At 36.3% G+C, this 17,189-nt stretch overlaps 1 protein-coding gene across 1 annotated transcript in view; it reads left to right on the top strand.

The window, feature by feature from the left end:
* Positions 1–607: 607 nt before the first annotated feature.
* The window catches only part of LOC113081287 (fibroblast growth factor 14-like), a 41,776-nt gene continuing 25,194 nt past the window's right edge, over positions 608–17,189 (top strand). Inside the window, exons 1-2 of the mRNA XM_026253364.1 lie at positions 608–738; positions 4,575–4,678. Of these exons, the coding sequence (XP_026109149.1) occupies positions 687–738; positions 4,575–4,678 (156 nt within the window). The 5' untranslated portion in view covers positions 608–686. The remainder of the gene's footprint in view (positions 739–4,574; positions 4,679–17,189) is intronic.

Genomic DNA, 17,189 nt, shown 5'->3' with positions numbered 1-17,189 from the left:
TCACAGTAAAGGACAGTGTTTTGATAGAACATTCTTTGGTTTGTTATTTCCTTTACATCTCCACTCTCAGATGAAAAACTGTTTCTCTTACTGTTCTAAGCAAGAAGTCAAAAGGAACACAGAAGTTGACACTGTTTCCTTAATCTTCAGTTTTACCTCAGTATGTACAACATTGTAAAATCCAGTTAAATTCTGTCCAAAAACAGACCTGTGACAATTTTTGCACACAAAATTTGTAATCATCAAACTATCCTCTTCTGTTTAGCAATCAGATTACAGTGATACTCAAACTGTTCATGTGAAGACTGAGATCACTTGCCTTGTATCTTCTAATGTTCTGCTTTACAATTATGTCATCCCATTAAAGTAAAAGTATGCTTTATATTGTTAAAAAAATTTTTTGACACCACATAGGTAAGATATATCTTTATCAAATCTGGCTAGAGAGGGTGCTTTGGAGTCACAGTGTTCTTCAAAATATCTTCTTTTGTTCTGTAGAAGTAAGAAATGCATACAAGGTTAGAATGACATAAGGGTGAATAAATGACGACATTTTTGGGTTGACTGTAACTTTACATAGAAGAAGTGCTTTGTTAATTATTGAGTGTTTTCTGTCTTTCTCCACAGATCCCCAGCTCAAGGGTATAGTGACCAGGTTATATTGCAGGCAGGGATACTACTTGCAGATGAACCCAGATGGATCTCTTGATGGGACTAAGGATGACAGTAGTAATTCTTGTGAGTTCCCTCTAATTTTATCATCATTGCACATAATAAATAATCAAAACATGAGCATGTTTCAGAAGACATGACTCCTGCTTAGGGATGCACAATATTATCGGAATGATATCGGAATCGTCCGATAATGGTTTTAAATGTAAGTATGAAAAATGATGCCGATATGTCTTGCCGATAAGAGGAATACATTAAATCACATGTGCTCAGGGTGGGGAGCAATTAGATCAAGTCAGCAGTCTAGCTCATTCTTGAAGCAAAGTTTTGCCTAGATGATGATTAGATTCACTGATTAAGAGTGCTGCATTTAAACTGAGAATGCATGTACACTTTCGGTGTGTGATAGAGTAAAAAGTAATAGCATGTGCAGTGGCAGCAAACGCAGCCTCCCCTGGTCCTAATGCCCGCTTGGTAAGGAGTTTTAACTCTGTAGGGGGCGCTGTTGGCCTGCTTCTAATAAAATGAAAGTAAAATACACAAATAACATTTAGACTATGTTTCTGACTAAATAAAGCAGTAATTAATGGCATAAAACCATTACTATATATTGATTTTAAGGTCAAAAGATATAGCTTACATTAATAAAAACATTTAAAATCACAAACATGACACTTGTAAATTAAATAATTTTATAGATACTGATTTATTATGTCATTATGTGTAATATGTTATATATTTTTTAAACATATATTTTTTAAATTTATACATAATTTATTCATATTTATTTTCAAAGCTTCAGTGTACTGTTATCATTCTAACAAATAATTTATTGGTAAAAACTAAACAAAATTAAAAATAACTAGCTTATAATTTACACACAGGAGAGACTTGGTGTTGTTTCCAAATAAATTAAATATATCAGTATTGGCATCGTCTATCAGCCAAAATGAGTTGAAAAATATTGGCATATTGGATATTGGCAAAAATCCAATATTATGCATCCCAACTTCTGCTTGATAATTTGGCGTGAAAAATGCTACAGCTACACTAAAAAGGTTAAGTGTGCTCAAATGCATATCATTACTTTTACTACACACACTTTTAAAATCCCTGTTACTGATTCACTTTCTGTAGTTATCACTGTTGCTGATATGGCAGTAGACTGGTCCTTGGGGAGATGTGTGTGTGCCATTGAGGTGATAACTCAGGAGGCAGTGGTGTATTATTAGCCTCTACTGGGCCTGCTTTTCAAATGCTTCAGGCCAGCTGCTTAATTTGATTTTAATATGCAGCTGTATTGACAGAGTGACACACAGAGGGCTCTCTGTCAGTCAAACACTCCGAGAGAAGATGACACATGACATTTGTGACACTAAGAAACACACCTACAAAAATGCAGAAAACAACTGTAGAGTTGGCTTTTTTATATTTTTATTTATTTATATACATTGAATTTTTGTTAAAGTAATTAAAGTTTCCCTAAAGTATTCCAACAACAGCAGTAACTAGATTTTCTTTTGCTAAAGTGCTGGCAAGGCACACATTTTAGGTAATTTATACTGGCTATTTATAGAAACTATATCAGTTGAAAACCCAAACATAGCTTAAAAAATATACTCCAAATATACTACAATACTTAAGAAAAGTTCCCGGGACAAGTTCTCAGGCCCACCTCATCTCCATCTCTGAAGGCAGCGTTCCGTGTCTTGAGGAATCTGTAGACCTCCCCTGTCATCCACGGCTCCTGATTGGCCCGGACACTTGTTGATGTAGGCAGTGACAGACTCTGGGTACTCCTGTAGGTCAGTGGAGTTATTGTATGTGGCAGCCTGCTTAAACATGTCCCAGTCAGTAGTGTTGAAGCAGTCTTGAAGAACCTCTGATGATCATTCTGGCCACACTTGAATCTGTTTTTGAACTGGTTTGGTGACTTTAATCAGCGGTCTGTATGCAGGCATTAGCATGACAGTGATGTGGTCTGAGGCTCAGAGGTGGGGGAGAGGGAGGGCTTTGTAAGCTCCTCTCTGTGTATGGTCTGGTGTAAACAAGTCCAAAATTGTATTACCTCGTGTTGGAAAGTTATTGTGTATTTTTGGAAACACACTCTTTAAGTCAGCATGGTTGAAATCCCCAGCTATGATGAGAAAAGCATCAGGGTGTGCTGTCTGCTGCTCACTGATGTGCTGGTACAGTTCATTTAGTGCATCATTCCTGTTGTTGTTGCTGTTGTTCGGGGGAATGTAAACCGAAATTAGCAGTATGGCAGTATATTACCTCGGGAGATAGAACGGCTGGCACTTAATAATCATAAACTCCAGCAGGGGTGAGCCTTAGTAACTGTAATGGTATTAAGCAACGAGAATACTTTTTGTAAGCGATGAAAACAAAAATAATGACTTTATTCAACAATACCTTTGTCAACAGTCTTCTCTGTGTCTCTCCATATCACCGCATGCTGGGTATGCTCTTCTGTTTCAGGCGTGCCACAAGGATGTGCTGTTTCTACATGTATTTTGCTTTAATTTGAAAGAAAACTGACACAGAGGAGACTGTTGACGAAGGAAAAGTTTAATAAAGTCGATATTTAATTTAATTTTTTGCACAAAAAGTGTTCCTATCGCTCTATATAACCTAAATTGCACGTCTGAAGGCAGATGGAGTATTCTGATGACAACTTTCATACCTTTTATGGACCTTGACACTGTTATTTACTTGGCAGTCAATGGGGAAGTCAGAAGGGTCCTGGTTTTCATCTAAAATATCTTAAATGCTGTTCTGAGGACATAAAAGCTTTTACAGGTCCGGAACGACATAAAAAATAAAAATAAATAAATATTCCTTTCTGCAAACAATTATTTGAGACCTCATCTTTGAAGCAACATCTTTGTCTAACATCAACAGTATTATTTGATCATTTGATTTTGTGTTAAATGCTTGTTTTAACTTAAACATACATTTGCTTAGATTTTTTTAGGGAAAATATAGTTATTAATATTGGATATTTATATAAATTCTGTAAGTTGCAAACCAGTATAAATAGGGAGATGGAGAGAGAAATAGAGGTGAAGAAAAAGAAGGGCATGAAATGGCATTCAGTATCATGCTCTCTTTGGAAGACAAGGATGCAAAGTCCATCTTTTGCCCTTGAAAGAATCTGTTCCAGTGTGCCTGTGGAGCACTTCCAGAAACTCACTTTGATGTAACCATTCGACTCATATTCTGCCACACAAGAGTCTTCCAGACCAGGGCTTTTCTGAAATCATTTTCATTCAAGCACCCCAGGAGCTCTGCCAATTACCAGTGAGTTGAAGTGAGATCATTATACTGTAGGTTTAAATCACCCCTTTGGATGCACTTAGTGTCACCAGCTAGGCTGTTACTCCCCTCCAGTACAAACAACGACCGAAGAGCTGCTCCAACAACAAAAGATCCATTAAATCTGCCATGCACTACTACTGCCTCCAATCGCATGCCTACTATGCTCCAGCTTGTAGCACCAGGCTCCTGTTGCTGCCAACTGGGCATAAAAACAATTATTCTACATAATATGAGGCCTCCATTCAAATTCTGTCTATCAAATTTTATGCTTCACACTATCCCTATTTATGCACTCTGTGGAGTGCGGCCCGTGTTCAGTTTATGGGTTGAGATTTGTAGCCCATTGTTTATCATTCTAATTCCATATTAGCTATTTTAGTTTGCTATTATTATTGGGGTTAGAGGTTTGTTCTACATCCTAATCACTGTTAGAACTGCATAGCAATATACAAAAACAACCATATACAGTACTCAATTTTTAAGTTTATTCTAAAAAATATATATCTTTTTTCAAATTTAATTTGTTGAATTTTAAATTGATGGAAAAATTACATTTGTTAACCCCTGAATTGCCTTCACAGCGTTGTTCAACCTCATCCCTGTGGGCCTTCGGGTCGTTGCTATTCAGTCTGTGAAGACGGGCTTGTACATCGCCATGAATGGAGAAGGCCATCTGTACACATCAGTGAGTACACAGTCGTATACTTTGGATAACAATTCTTATAGTTCCAACAATTCTCTTTTTCAGATCCTAGTGAATTACTGTCTAAATAAGCAACATCCTTCTAAGGCAGTGTCCTGTAGCTGTAATAACTGACTGATTGTGTATGTGAGAATTGATACACAGATGATTCCAATACAGCTTGAAATTAGCAAATCTCTATGCTAAAGATGCTATTATTTAAAAGCCATAAAAATACAAATACACATAAATATTGAGTTAAATTGATCACTGTCATTATATTTGAAGTATGACTTATAAGGAAGCTTGTTTGGTTTATTGGATTTTAAATCTACCATAGTTTAACTTTAAGATTTTGTGATCTTGAAAGCATGCAAAATCGGCAGTCTGCCAACTCTCGCTCGCAGTATCAGTCAGTAGTTTATTCTCAGATGTCAACATGGCCATCTCATGTACAATGACACATCAGCTCAGCTCAAAGCTGATACCCTCTTCGCTACTGCTTTATAACCCTTGAGCTCAAACTCATCTGAAGGAAAATTCTCACTGCAGGTTAAAGATGAGTCATTGTGACCACCACAAATTTTTGGGCAGAACATCTTGTGATCTATTATTTCATTTTGTAAAAACTGATATTGCACTAATACACAGAAGTCGTATCTGTCCATTCAGGTATATGGGTATCTGAGAGAAGCTAAGCAGAAATGTCTTTGCATTGCAGAAATCATTATGGAGCTATAATACATAATAGAGCATGTTTTAAATGCAAACCACAATTATGTACACCCACATGTGCATTAGTGGTTTTATAAAGACCTGTTGCTGAAAAATTCGTGCTATATTAAAGTCTTCAGGTTTACCATCAAACATTACATTTAGCCTACAGTGCAATGTATGCACCTTGACCAGATGGTCATTAATTAATGGCAACCATGGCAATCAGTGAGGTGTTACCATTCCTCTCTGGTGCTGGTCATTATTGGCAGAGCACTGCACAGTACAAATTCATCTTTTCCATGAGCACTTGATTGAATCCTTTTGACATGCAATCTATATCTATAAAAAAGACTGGACATTTGTATTATAGCACTTCTTCCAGTATGTTGTTTGTTATCCTAATTTAAAAGTCATTTGGGATAAAAAAAAATTACTGCTTTTATAAATGTAAATTTAAAAGTAATTGTGCAAATGTAATAGTCAACACAAAAGGATAACTTTGAACATTTAGGACACACTTGGAATGAATAAATTGAATTAGATGAAAATCAAACCAAGTGTGAGCTGCAAACATGTGACGTTACACCTTTTCTCTGAACTTAAAATGCAACTACTGTTTTTTAATTTGAACTTTTTTTGGTGACTTTTTTTCTTGCTTCAAAACTGTGTTTGCATTATGATAAATTATACTTGCTTTGATATATGCATTTTTAAAATTGTTGTCATACATTTTGAAGAGTTTCTAAAGTGCCTCTGTATATTCCTCATACATGTTTCCAATTATTCAGATATTTTTAGTGTTGGATGTTAGTTTTAAAGTAATGGTTACATGGACTAGACATGTTGATATGCAGCTGTTCTTCCCTGGTAACAAGCTAAAACTTCCAGTGTTCAGCTGACCCAGCATATTTCACTTGGGAGTTTTATACAATGACATTCTTTCTCGGTCCTAATGGGCTTACTAATCAACTCTATGGATGCACCCACACACACTCTCAGCTTTCTATCACTGCTTCTTTTCTGCTCTCTCTGTTCCTGTGTGAATGACTCAGGCAATGGCAGAGAAAGCTTCCCTCCTTTTACTCTGTCTGCTCTTTGAGGTTTGTACATTCATTTGTCATTATTCCTCTTTTCTATGAGAATGTGCTGTTATTACCTGCCCCTCCATCCATTAGAGGCCATTTTTCATTAGTGAATAAAATAAGTGCACTTATCCTGTAGATGCCCTCAGATTTTTTATTAAAAATTACATTTAATTCTACCACTACTGCAAACATGATTTAACCATTTTGAAGCATTGCATGGAGTTTACATTTTTTCCTCTAAAATAAATGAATAAAAATAATAAATGGGATCAATTATCAATTAGTATTTGCAGCATTTTGGGAGAGACGGCGAGGCAGGAAAATATACCAGAATTAGATTTATTATTATTTTGAGACCACTAAAACTGTGTCTGCTGTGGCTGAAATGAATTTTGTGTCCATTTCTGTCATTCCAACATTTTATTGTATCACAGATTAATGACATTTTATACTGTACGATCAATCGTTACTCATTTTCCTTCATCAGTCAAACACAAATGAAGGCACGCTGACGGCCCACTTTGATTAGTTGATCTCTATTCTCTCTTAGAGTCAGGCTGAGATAATACGATAATCTCATTGAATAGAGCAGAATTCCATTAAGAAGCTCTAGCACTGCATCCTGGTCTTTTGTCTGTCAGAACTTTTTTGTACAGCACGGGAGTACAAGTGACCCGATAGTATCGAAACATCCTGGAGTCTTGGCACAATGGACTCATGCCTGGGAGAAAAGAAAGACTTCAATAATCTTCCATTTTTCAATCCTTCTCTTTTGTTCAAAGGGCTCAAACTCTGCCTTCCACTCTGCCGTTGATGTTCATAGGCTGATTCATCCTTTGGAATAATAATCAAGTTCCTTTTCTGGGTGGCTCCAGGTGTGACAGTTGTGCAGTTATATAAATGCAAAACAGCTCTGAAAAGCAAACTTGTCTACTTGAGTAAATAAGAAATTTGCATGTAACTTTTAAAACAATTGACAATGAACATTGAATAAAAAAAAGAAGGAAAACATGAATTGCATATTTGTTCATTTTAGTCCCTGTATGAAGTTCTGACCGAGTGATTTGGCTTTTCGTGGCTCTCTGGCCCTCTTCAAAGCTGTTTGTTCTCCTCTATGGATTGAAGAGGTCTATAGCTTTATCGCCCTGCCACACTTGTTAGAGCTACCTTTCATGAGTGTTAGATTGACTCTTCACATCAGTAGACTGGCCCCGGCAGGCTTACATCCCTTTGGTGCTTGTGTAGTTTGAACTATTGCTACCAGAGATTGCTTACAAAACTCAGTTCACTATAGAGCCAATTTGATTTGTTAAGTATTTGATTTATTTTCTGAACACTTACTGTATGATGCAGCCACAGTGCAATGCTATAACAAATAAATCTTATTATGGATCTTTTTGCCATATTTTTAAGTGATAGAGCTTTTAGGCTTATAAAATTAAAGTAATCACATCTGTCATCTCCCGACATAATGACAATATTTCCGCTCAGTTGATGTTTTCTACAGTACTTGTAATCTCATTTTAATATATTTCATTCTGAGTTTGCTGGCTGCCAGGATTTCTTGTAGGGTAAACATATATGTTGGTTAAAGATAAGAACTTGCCTTCTTACCGCATATTTCTGAACACTAATCTCATATCTAACCAGAGGTTTCACATAATCTGCCCAGTCAGAGATAAACACAGTCCAATCCCTGTCCTCCCGCTGATGATTGTGAGATTATCAGCACTGTTAAAACTAATAAAATACCATCTCAATTTTTAGACATATTTATTCCTGTAGTAAAAGGGCACGTTTCACCAATGGGCCTGAAAACTCAGACCAAAAAACAACCTGAGGATATAAGCTCCAATAGACAAGATATGAGTGAGTTCATCCCATGGCATTTCTCAGTGACGACAGATGGCTCAGTCTGATTATATTCTCAAGTTTTTATTATTCTCACCCTCATGTCTAAATCTTCCTACACATTTTTTGTTTGTTTGTTAATTTTGAACATGCAACCAAAATCACAGAGCATAATATTTTATGATGAAATGCCTTATTAAAATGGAATATGTAAAAATGCTTTAGCTTTTATTATTTGTATTAATTTTGCATCTTGAATGCAAATCGTGATGAGAACCTGTTGGATTTTTTTTTAAAGGGGCACTATGTAGGAATTACTCCCATCTAGTGGTGAAATTGTATTTTGCATTCAAACTAATTTTGCTCTCCAGCGCCTCGCTTTTTCAAATGCGCGTTGCATCTACGGTAGGCGATATGTACCAAAAAGCTTTGACAGGATGTCTTCTAATAGCACTTCGTCGAGTTTTCCTTCAGGTGAACAGGTGTGTTATTTCAAACAAACTGCAACATGACAACTAACAAACAAATGTTACAGTATGAATTACTGACTGTGGAAAACATGAAATATTGTAATTAGTAGTTATGTCTAATTTATTCGTTATATTTTCTGAATTATATGCATTGTTAGATATAAAAAAAATATTATAATATAGATTGTAACACTGACTTAACTGTCGAGAAGAAAACTGGCCACTTCAGTGTCTCTTTTGAAATCTTTATCCAGCATTAGCTCTTTCAAACTAGAAAAAGCTTCCCCATTAACTCTTGTTTTCTGTAATCTACGGTCACGTTTCCTTTTACGTTCTATTTTTTACTGTTTTGGCGACTAAGTTTTCTTCTCCTGTGGCGCGGCATATGTATGGTCCATAATAAGAATGCAATCCAGACTTTTAAACTTGCCGGTGCAGTTTCAAGCGCCTCTCACTGCTCTGCACCTGCGTTTCTGGCTCTGACCGAAAACGCGCTGTGGAAACGCGTTGGCTTAGTACTTTTTGTCCCTCTCTGCTATTATAGTTTTGCAAGATGGCGGAACTACATGGAAGCCTCCGTCGACCTACCCGTCCCATGTATATAAAGATAATAAATTATTCATTTACAAGGATTAGTTTAAACATTGGCATAGGTATTTGTACACCATTGAGGGCATATTTATGAATAAAAATATTGATTTTAGATAATAAAATACCTAAAAAGTTACTTATTGTCCCTTTAAATAAGCTTCTCCAGGATGTGTTACCTGAATACAGAGGCAAGCAGAGGGAGGACCAGGGACTGGTGAGAAACCATCTTCATGCATTAATGAATAATAAGGTCAAAGCTACAAGCTGGCTTGGAAAATAGAATCAGGGGAGAAGTTGTCTATAAATAGGTAGTTTTTCATTTTGTTAAGATGAACAATACCACAATTACTATTATGGCTTTTTTCTGTTAATGTCATTTGGTCTATGTGTAGTTATAACTACGCCCATGTCCATTATGCAGACAATTACATTTTGAATAGACCATCACAAAGCATAAGACCTTTTGCAACACATAGCCCAAGGGTCAGTGACAAGACTGGCATTGGTATAGAGTATATATTGGTATAGAGAGCAGGCTAGCTCACCTATGAACCAATGCAGTCATTTAAAGGTGGACAGAGTTTTGGGAGGAAGTTGTCGTGTGAAAGCCCAGATGCAGAGTTAATGGAGCCCCACCAGTGAGATGGTGCTTGGCGCACTGATAAAGTTTCCCTCTGCCAGCTTGTGCAGCAGAGAGGGTCTTATTTGGAAATAAATAGGCAAAACAAGGTCAGGTGACTAATGGAGGTGAAAGCAATTTCACTGTCAGACAACATCTAAATGGAATCCTTTGCTTGCTGCCCGACAGTGGCATTACTGCCATACCAGTTCTGTCTCTTTTAGGCTGGCCATATCTTCAGGCAAGTTTGGCCACGTTTTCAATTTACATGATTTTTTGTCATCTGTTTTCAGCCATGTAATGACTTTATGAGCTTTGGAACACAAGCTGTGAACACAAAAGGGCTTTATGGACTCAAGCATACGGTCGTCTGATTGTGCAATATTTATAGATCTCTATTTATAAGGTGGTTTGGTTCTTCTTGAGCTTTGCAACGTCGGCTTGACACATCCCAAAGGGGAAAAAATTTCATAAATCTGCCTATAAGATGATCCCATTTGAGGTTGGCAAGATTTATTATTGTTTTTTTTTATTATTTGCTATATGATTTCCGAGGGTACATTTATTTGATCAAAAATACAGTAGAAATCAGAATATTGGTAAATTTATTACAATTTAAAATTACTTTTTTTATTTTAATATATTTCAAAATGTAATTTATGTAATATATTTCAGCAGCCATTACTCTTCTGTGTTACATGATCCTTCAGAAATCATGATTTTGTGCTCTAGAATAATTTCTGATTATTATAAATTTTGAAAGCAGTTGTAATGCTTAAAAGGGATAGTTCCCCAAAAAATGAAAATTCTGTCATTATTTCCACACCTTAAAGTTTTTTCCAGAACCGTATAAATTAAACTGTTCTGCTGAGCAGTGAAACACAATTCCATAAAACACCAATGAGAGGGTTACATTCTGTGAGTGATTTACTAAAACAGTAGCCTGGTAATACCAAACTCTGCTACTTTGCTTTGCTTCGTAGACAGAGTCTGGAAGGGCATAATTGACAAGCGTTTACTTTCTCGTGGTGGGGGGGCACTTGTATGAAGTTTAAAATCATTGTTGTACCCGTAAGCCAATCACATAAAATTTGTTTATGACGTGTGTTATGCGCCGGCTCAGCCGCCTCGAACTTCCACTGTAAACACAGGTATGCTGTGAAAAAAAAGAGTGAGTTTTGCTGCCTCTTTAACCTGATCCTCCAAGAGAGCAACCAAGGGGGACACCATCTCAATTATCGCCTTGCCGGACTTCGGCCTCCCTGGTTTCACGCCGACGATTGGTAACAGTTAATAAATAATTTTTTTCCCAAAACCTTGTCGGGAGTAGGGCCACAACCATAGACTGTAAAAAAATATGGATGTAGTGTCCGTGACGTCACCCATAGACTCCTCAATAGAGGTTTAGAAGCCTAAAGTGTGCAGAGCGTGCTGTCGCCATCTTGGCAGCGCTTCACCACACGACTCTCCCGGATAATCGAAAATGGGTAAAAAGGCGGGAGCTGATTGCTGAAGCCACGCCCACCTAGCACGACGGCATTGTCAGCAGCGGCAATCCACCTGTTACTCAAGTGGCCACGCCAATAATTATGCAGAACTTTAAGGCTTAATATAATTTAAACGGATGAGTTATAAAAAAATTCACCCCCCTCAGAGTTGTCATGAAGGGAAGAAATTAGCAATATAGACCAAAATCATTTTTTGAACCAGGCTGTAAACATGTTTTTTTCTGCTGTAAAGTTGCATTTTAACATGGGGAGTCTATGGGACTGACTCTCTTCTGCAGCCAGCCTCAAGCGGCCAGTCGATGAATTGTAGTTTTAGTCACTTCCTTATTGGCTTCACGAGAGAGAGCGTGAGGTTGCTGCTCGGCCACAGCATTACATCCATTCAAAATGTGAAACAAACACTCTTCTTGTTCAGACTTCAGTAGGCAAATGCAGGGAATATTCTCCACAACAAAGCGAATTGCATCCTGTGTCTCCATATCATCCACAAATGTTTTAGATTTTCCTAACCTAAACCACAATCTTAAATTTTGTGCTTATGCTTAGTTTAGCATCTACGTCATGGCTCTCAGCCCGCCCTCTGTTCGTTGATTGGAAGGCTGTTGTGGAGCTGGAGGAAATCTGGGAGATGGTATGCTATCTCAAACTGAGGACAGAAGCAAACTGAAATTGAGAGGAAGTACGAAGTCTGACGTAGTGAGGCTACTAAAACAGACGCCGCAAGAACATTATAATGTCCAGCGCAAATTACCACTTGCTTTAAGACATGCTTTTTTGGGCATTAAATAATCGCTAAATAATGGCTGACAGTACTATTTTAATGCCAAAAGATGGTTTGCGCTTGCACAATGTGTTGGTAAATCTGGAGATGTCATTCCCAAAATGGTGAAAGGACTTCATCTATAAATGATGAACAAAATCACTTGTTAATTGGTCAGAACAACTGGTCTTGTATTTATTGACATCATAGTTATGAAAGTTTGTTTGTTCACATATCCATAAAGATTTTGAGTTGTCTGCTCAGTTGAATCTCTAGTTTTAATTTGTGCAAGGGCTGTACAATCATAATGGAGTTTGATAACTCTGCATTGATCCCCAAATGATAGGGTGTGGGTTGTGTCAGGTAAAATCACTTTGTAAAATTTGCCTATGTCTTCATAAAAAGAATGCTGCAAGAAAGAGACAGCCTACTTTTGGAGCCTTGCGTTGTGTATCTGACATATAATCTGAGCGCAACGCAGTATCGATTAGAGAGGAGACAGTCTGAGAGGTGGAGAATCTTCTTGATGGCACAAGAGGAAAAGTTTTGGTTGGTGGAGTTTCATATTGTTGTGAGCAGTCAGGCTTTACTTACAGTAAGACGTTGTCTACAGAAGCCCTAGTGGCTTATGCATTCGTGGAAAACATTTTCTGTTTTCCTGACCGAGGTTGTTTGAGTAGACATAGATATTTAGTCAGGTTAGATGATGAATAGAAAGATTGTATTGTATAGAGCTGTCAATGTTGGAAGGATGATTGCTAAATGAAGTCTCTAGTATAAACAGAATAAGTGTTATTTATCAATAATTGTTGAAATTATGAAGTACATCTGAACAACTGATAACCTCCCTTAAAAACAAAGTCAGGTATTTACAATATTATTGAATATAATGTTTAACAGGTACTGTATGTATCTGTTTAACTTCCAAATGAAGGTTTATGATCTTCATAATGAAACTATGATAAAAAAACAACACATAACTGTGTAAAACAGTTTGTAGTTTTTCAAGCCAAGGACAAGACTTGGCTATGAGCTGGTAGTGTGTTGACAGATTTGGAGGAAGCCATTGCCACATTGTTCACACCAATAAAAGGACACTCCCTATGACTCCATGGATGAATCCGTTTCTTTTTTCTTTCCAGAGCCAGTACAATCAAATTTATTTTCCCAAAGTAATTCAAATGAGAATTTTTGACTATTCAACATGAATATCAATAATACAACTGCATTTCAAGCATTCTCATTTATTGTCTCTCTGTATGCACACACAAGTGGAGCTATGAAAGTTCTGTCCATTGTGGAACAGCTTGACAAGCCTATAGTATTTGTTAGACAAGTGAACACTATAAACCATAAATATGTGCATTCAGTTTGTTACAAAAAATTCATTAGCTGATTGGCATTGACCTGATTACTGATAACATTATTCATTGTGGTTACAGTTTAAATTTCCATAAGGTCCTTCCAATTGTTTTCAAGAGATTCTACTTTGCCCAGCTGCCCACTGACTTGCTGTCAACATGCATACATTAGATGCCATAAACTATTTGGGGCATACCATGCAATGGAAAAGCTATAAGAAAAAATAAAATACGGGATTTATTACAAAGCTTATTCTAATAAAATCCTTATGAATTTATGCTAGATATAATGCAGTTTGGTCAAAACAGAAATATTGCAATCATTTTGACATGCATTGTCATTGGAACTGCAATATGATAAGCATTTGTCATGTCATATTGCTGCTTCTCAGCATGGGCCTCACACTGCCGATTTAATCTGACAGAAGCAGTGAAAGCATAATATATTGTAAACTGCAGCATTCTGTGGTTTAGTAATTGCGTTAGACATCATGATTTTATCTTTAATTATATAATTTTTGCTTTCTAAATGAATAGCCAATATCTCATAGTCTGGTGGTTTCCAAGCATTTAGACCCCAGTTAAGTTTTCATTTTTGCCATGTAGGTGCCACTTTCAGAACATGTCATGTTTGTGACGAAGAGATGTTATGCCCACAACAGTGTGTCATCCCTCTTTACTGACATTGTAATTGTGGTAGTTCTGTTTCTTAATTATTTGTAATTTCAACAAAGTTTACTGCTTTCCAAAGATTCAAGCCTTTAACATAAGTGGATTTCCCAGTCTAAAATAGCACTTTTTTTTTGAGGAGTTACATTTCATGTTTTTGCCAAAAACATCTCGTCTGTAATGTAAATTGCTCTTTGATTATATGGCTCTGAAATAACTCTTATTGTGCCTTATGAGCATTTCATAAGCAGAAACAATTTTTGTAACTTGTATTTTATGAGCAAATTAAGGTGATGAAGGCTTGCATGGATGCTGAACTATTTACGACAGCTTAATATGCATGGTGGAAATTTGTAGTGGTAATGCATAATACGACCTAAAGCATGCAAGTCTTTTCTGCTGCTCCAAATTGAATGCTACTTTACCTTGATGTATATTCATTATATTGTAGTATAAGAAAGATCTTTATGTTACTGGGTCCTCCATGAATCTTCTTTACACATGATAAATTGAGTTTGCGGGACACAAGAGTCAGAACCCACAGGATAAGCTTCCTATAGTGGCCATTGTTTCTGCGTATACTTTCCATATATTATTCAATAATGCAAGCCAAGGTCATAAAACAATTTACGTACTTGTGAAAAGACTTATGACCCCTGAAGAAATAGTTCCTTTCATTTGTCTTTCTAATGGTGGTATATGTCAAAGATATGTCAGCCTGTTGCTTTCTGAAGATGAAATGTGCAAACGAGCCCACGGAAGAATAAAAGAGGAGCTCCAATGGCAAAACTGACCAGGATATTAAGTGAAAAGATGTAATTAGTTGTGTCTTAGCAGAACAGCCTGATAACACTGATTTGCGTATAGTCTTAGCAACTGTCAGAGTGGACTTGGAGGACCTGTAATTAGCTTAGCATCTTATTTATTTTCAGAGAAGATTTGATGGTGATCGTGGGAGGTGTGTACTGTGGATTGAATCCCAGCCTTGTCCACCCTCAGTTTTACAGGCGAGCTTTGGATGAATGTTTCATAAAGCATCACAAACTCTTGCTTTTGCTTTATGCTGTGGTAGATAGCAATGTTAGAGCCATCAAACTGGCAACTCTACAGAAAAACACATTCAGCGATTAACAAGAGTTTGAAACTGTAGCTTGCCAAGCTCCAAGCTACTCAAATAGCATCAGCCTCAGGCTTTCCTTTTGAAAAAGTTGCTAGCAACAGTAAAATCTGCTAACAAAACTTAATTGAAGCTTTGTAGGTGGATGTGTTTTGTTAATAGTGTAACTATCACATTATATGTTGTATATTTTGAATATAATGCTGTTATGCTTGCCAATGCAGTAAAAGTACAGTAAAAGATACAGTTAAAACAGCAATATTGTGAAATAGTATTAAGCTACAATTTAAAGTAACTTGTTTTTAAGTTAATATATATTTAAAAAATGGCAAAGATTAATTTACTAAGTATCCAATGTCACATTTTCTGTCATAAGATGACAAAAACTGTCATATTTGATCAATTCAATTCATCCTTGTTGAATAAAGCTGGTTATATAAAAAAAAAATCTTACTAACCCCAACCTTTTGAATGATGCAATTCTAAAACTTATTTTAAAAAATCAGAGACAAACATTAAGGTAAACATTAATATCTCTATTTAGTGCAGAAATTAATAAAAATTTATAAATATCACAAATTGATAAATACAACAACAACAAAATATTTAGATGTGAGAAACAGTAAAGAAAACAATGTTTGACTATATTTTTATATTATTCTAAAAAAATATGAGGGTGTTGCTAGCGTTGTAATATACTGGCCCACTCTGCCTAAAGTTTCACCTTCAGTAGCTATGTTTCCATCCACCTATTTTTATGTGCATTATGGAATATTGCATAAAAAAAACACTGGATGGAAACGCCAAGATGCGCATAAAACAGTGTTGGGTCCAAATCAACCTTATCAAGTCCTAGTTTTTAATCAATTAAGTTTAATTGGGAGATGTTTATTAATGTCTTTCTATATTAATTTTATGTTGTTACTTTTTTATTTTATTTTATATTACACATGACATGGATTCATCTGCAAAATGAATCAAAATATCCAAGTCAGAGTCCACCTGAGTCCGTCCGAGTCCGTCCAAGTCCAAGTTCATTCACAATTGCAGTCCTAGTCCCAAGTCCAAGTACCCCGACTCTGACATAAATTCTAAAAATGCGCATAAAAAACATATGCACACGTTTGATTTGGATAAACTTTTTATCCAATAAGAAAAAACATGCGCATAAACAATGATGGAAACACATTAACCAAATAAACTCCACCGTGTGCATGAAAAAAGTCATATGACCTTGTGTTATGAAACGGGATAACTTAACTAGCAGAGGACTGATCTCGTTCACTGCATCTGTTGTTATGGTCGTTCTGAAATGCCTGAGCAAAGTCTGTCATCAAAGTATTTCTGTATAATTGTCTTACATGACTGCATTCCCAAATAGCAGGCTTTCACCTCCGAAAGCAATGACTTCATTTACTTTGCTTCGTATGCTCACACTGAGGTGCAAGTAATTAATCAAATATGAAGATGATTATATTCAGTGGCTTATCATAGTTTTCTTAGTGATATTTAGTGCCAGTTTACCAGGAAGTGACAATTTTGTTGTCTTTGTCTCATTGGATGGACACTCTGCTTTATTTGCAAATGTTTAATGCTATATTCCAGTTTTACACATTTGTTTAATTTGAATCTTTGGATGAAAACATAACTAGTGTAAATCCAGTGGTCTGTTTTATTGATTGCTTAGAAGAACAATAATAAGCTGGCCTATGAGCAATATTGATGTGTGATGTGTGAGAAGGATTAACTTCTAACTAAATGTTGTT

The sequence above is a fragment of the Carassius auratus genome, unplaced genomic scaffold (assembly GCF_003368295.1).
Source record: "Carassius auratus strain Wakin unplaced genomic scaffold, ASM336829v1 scaf_tig00033648, whole genome shotgun sequence".
In the NCBI taxonomy this organism is placed as follows: Eukaryota; Metazoa; Chordata; class Actinopteri; order Cypriniformes; family Cyprinidae; genus Carassius; species Carassius auratus.
Note: the sequence above shows the minus strand (reverse complement) of the source record. Positions and strands in the feature narration are given on the sequence as shown.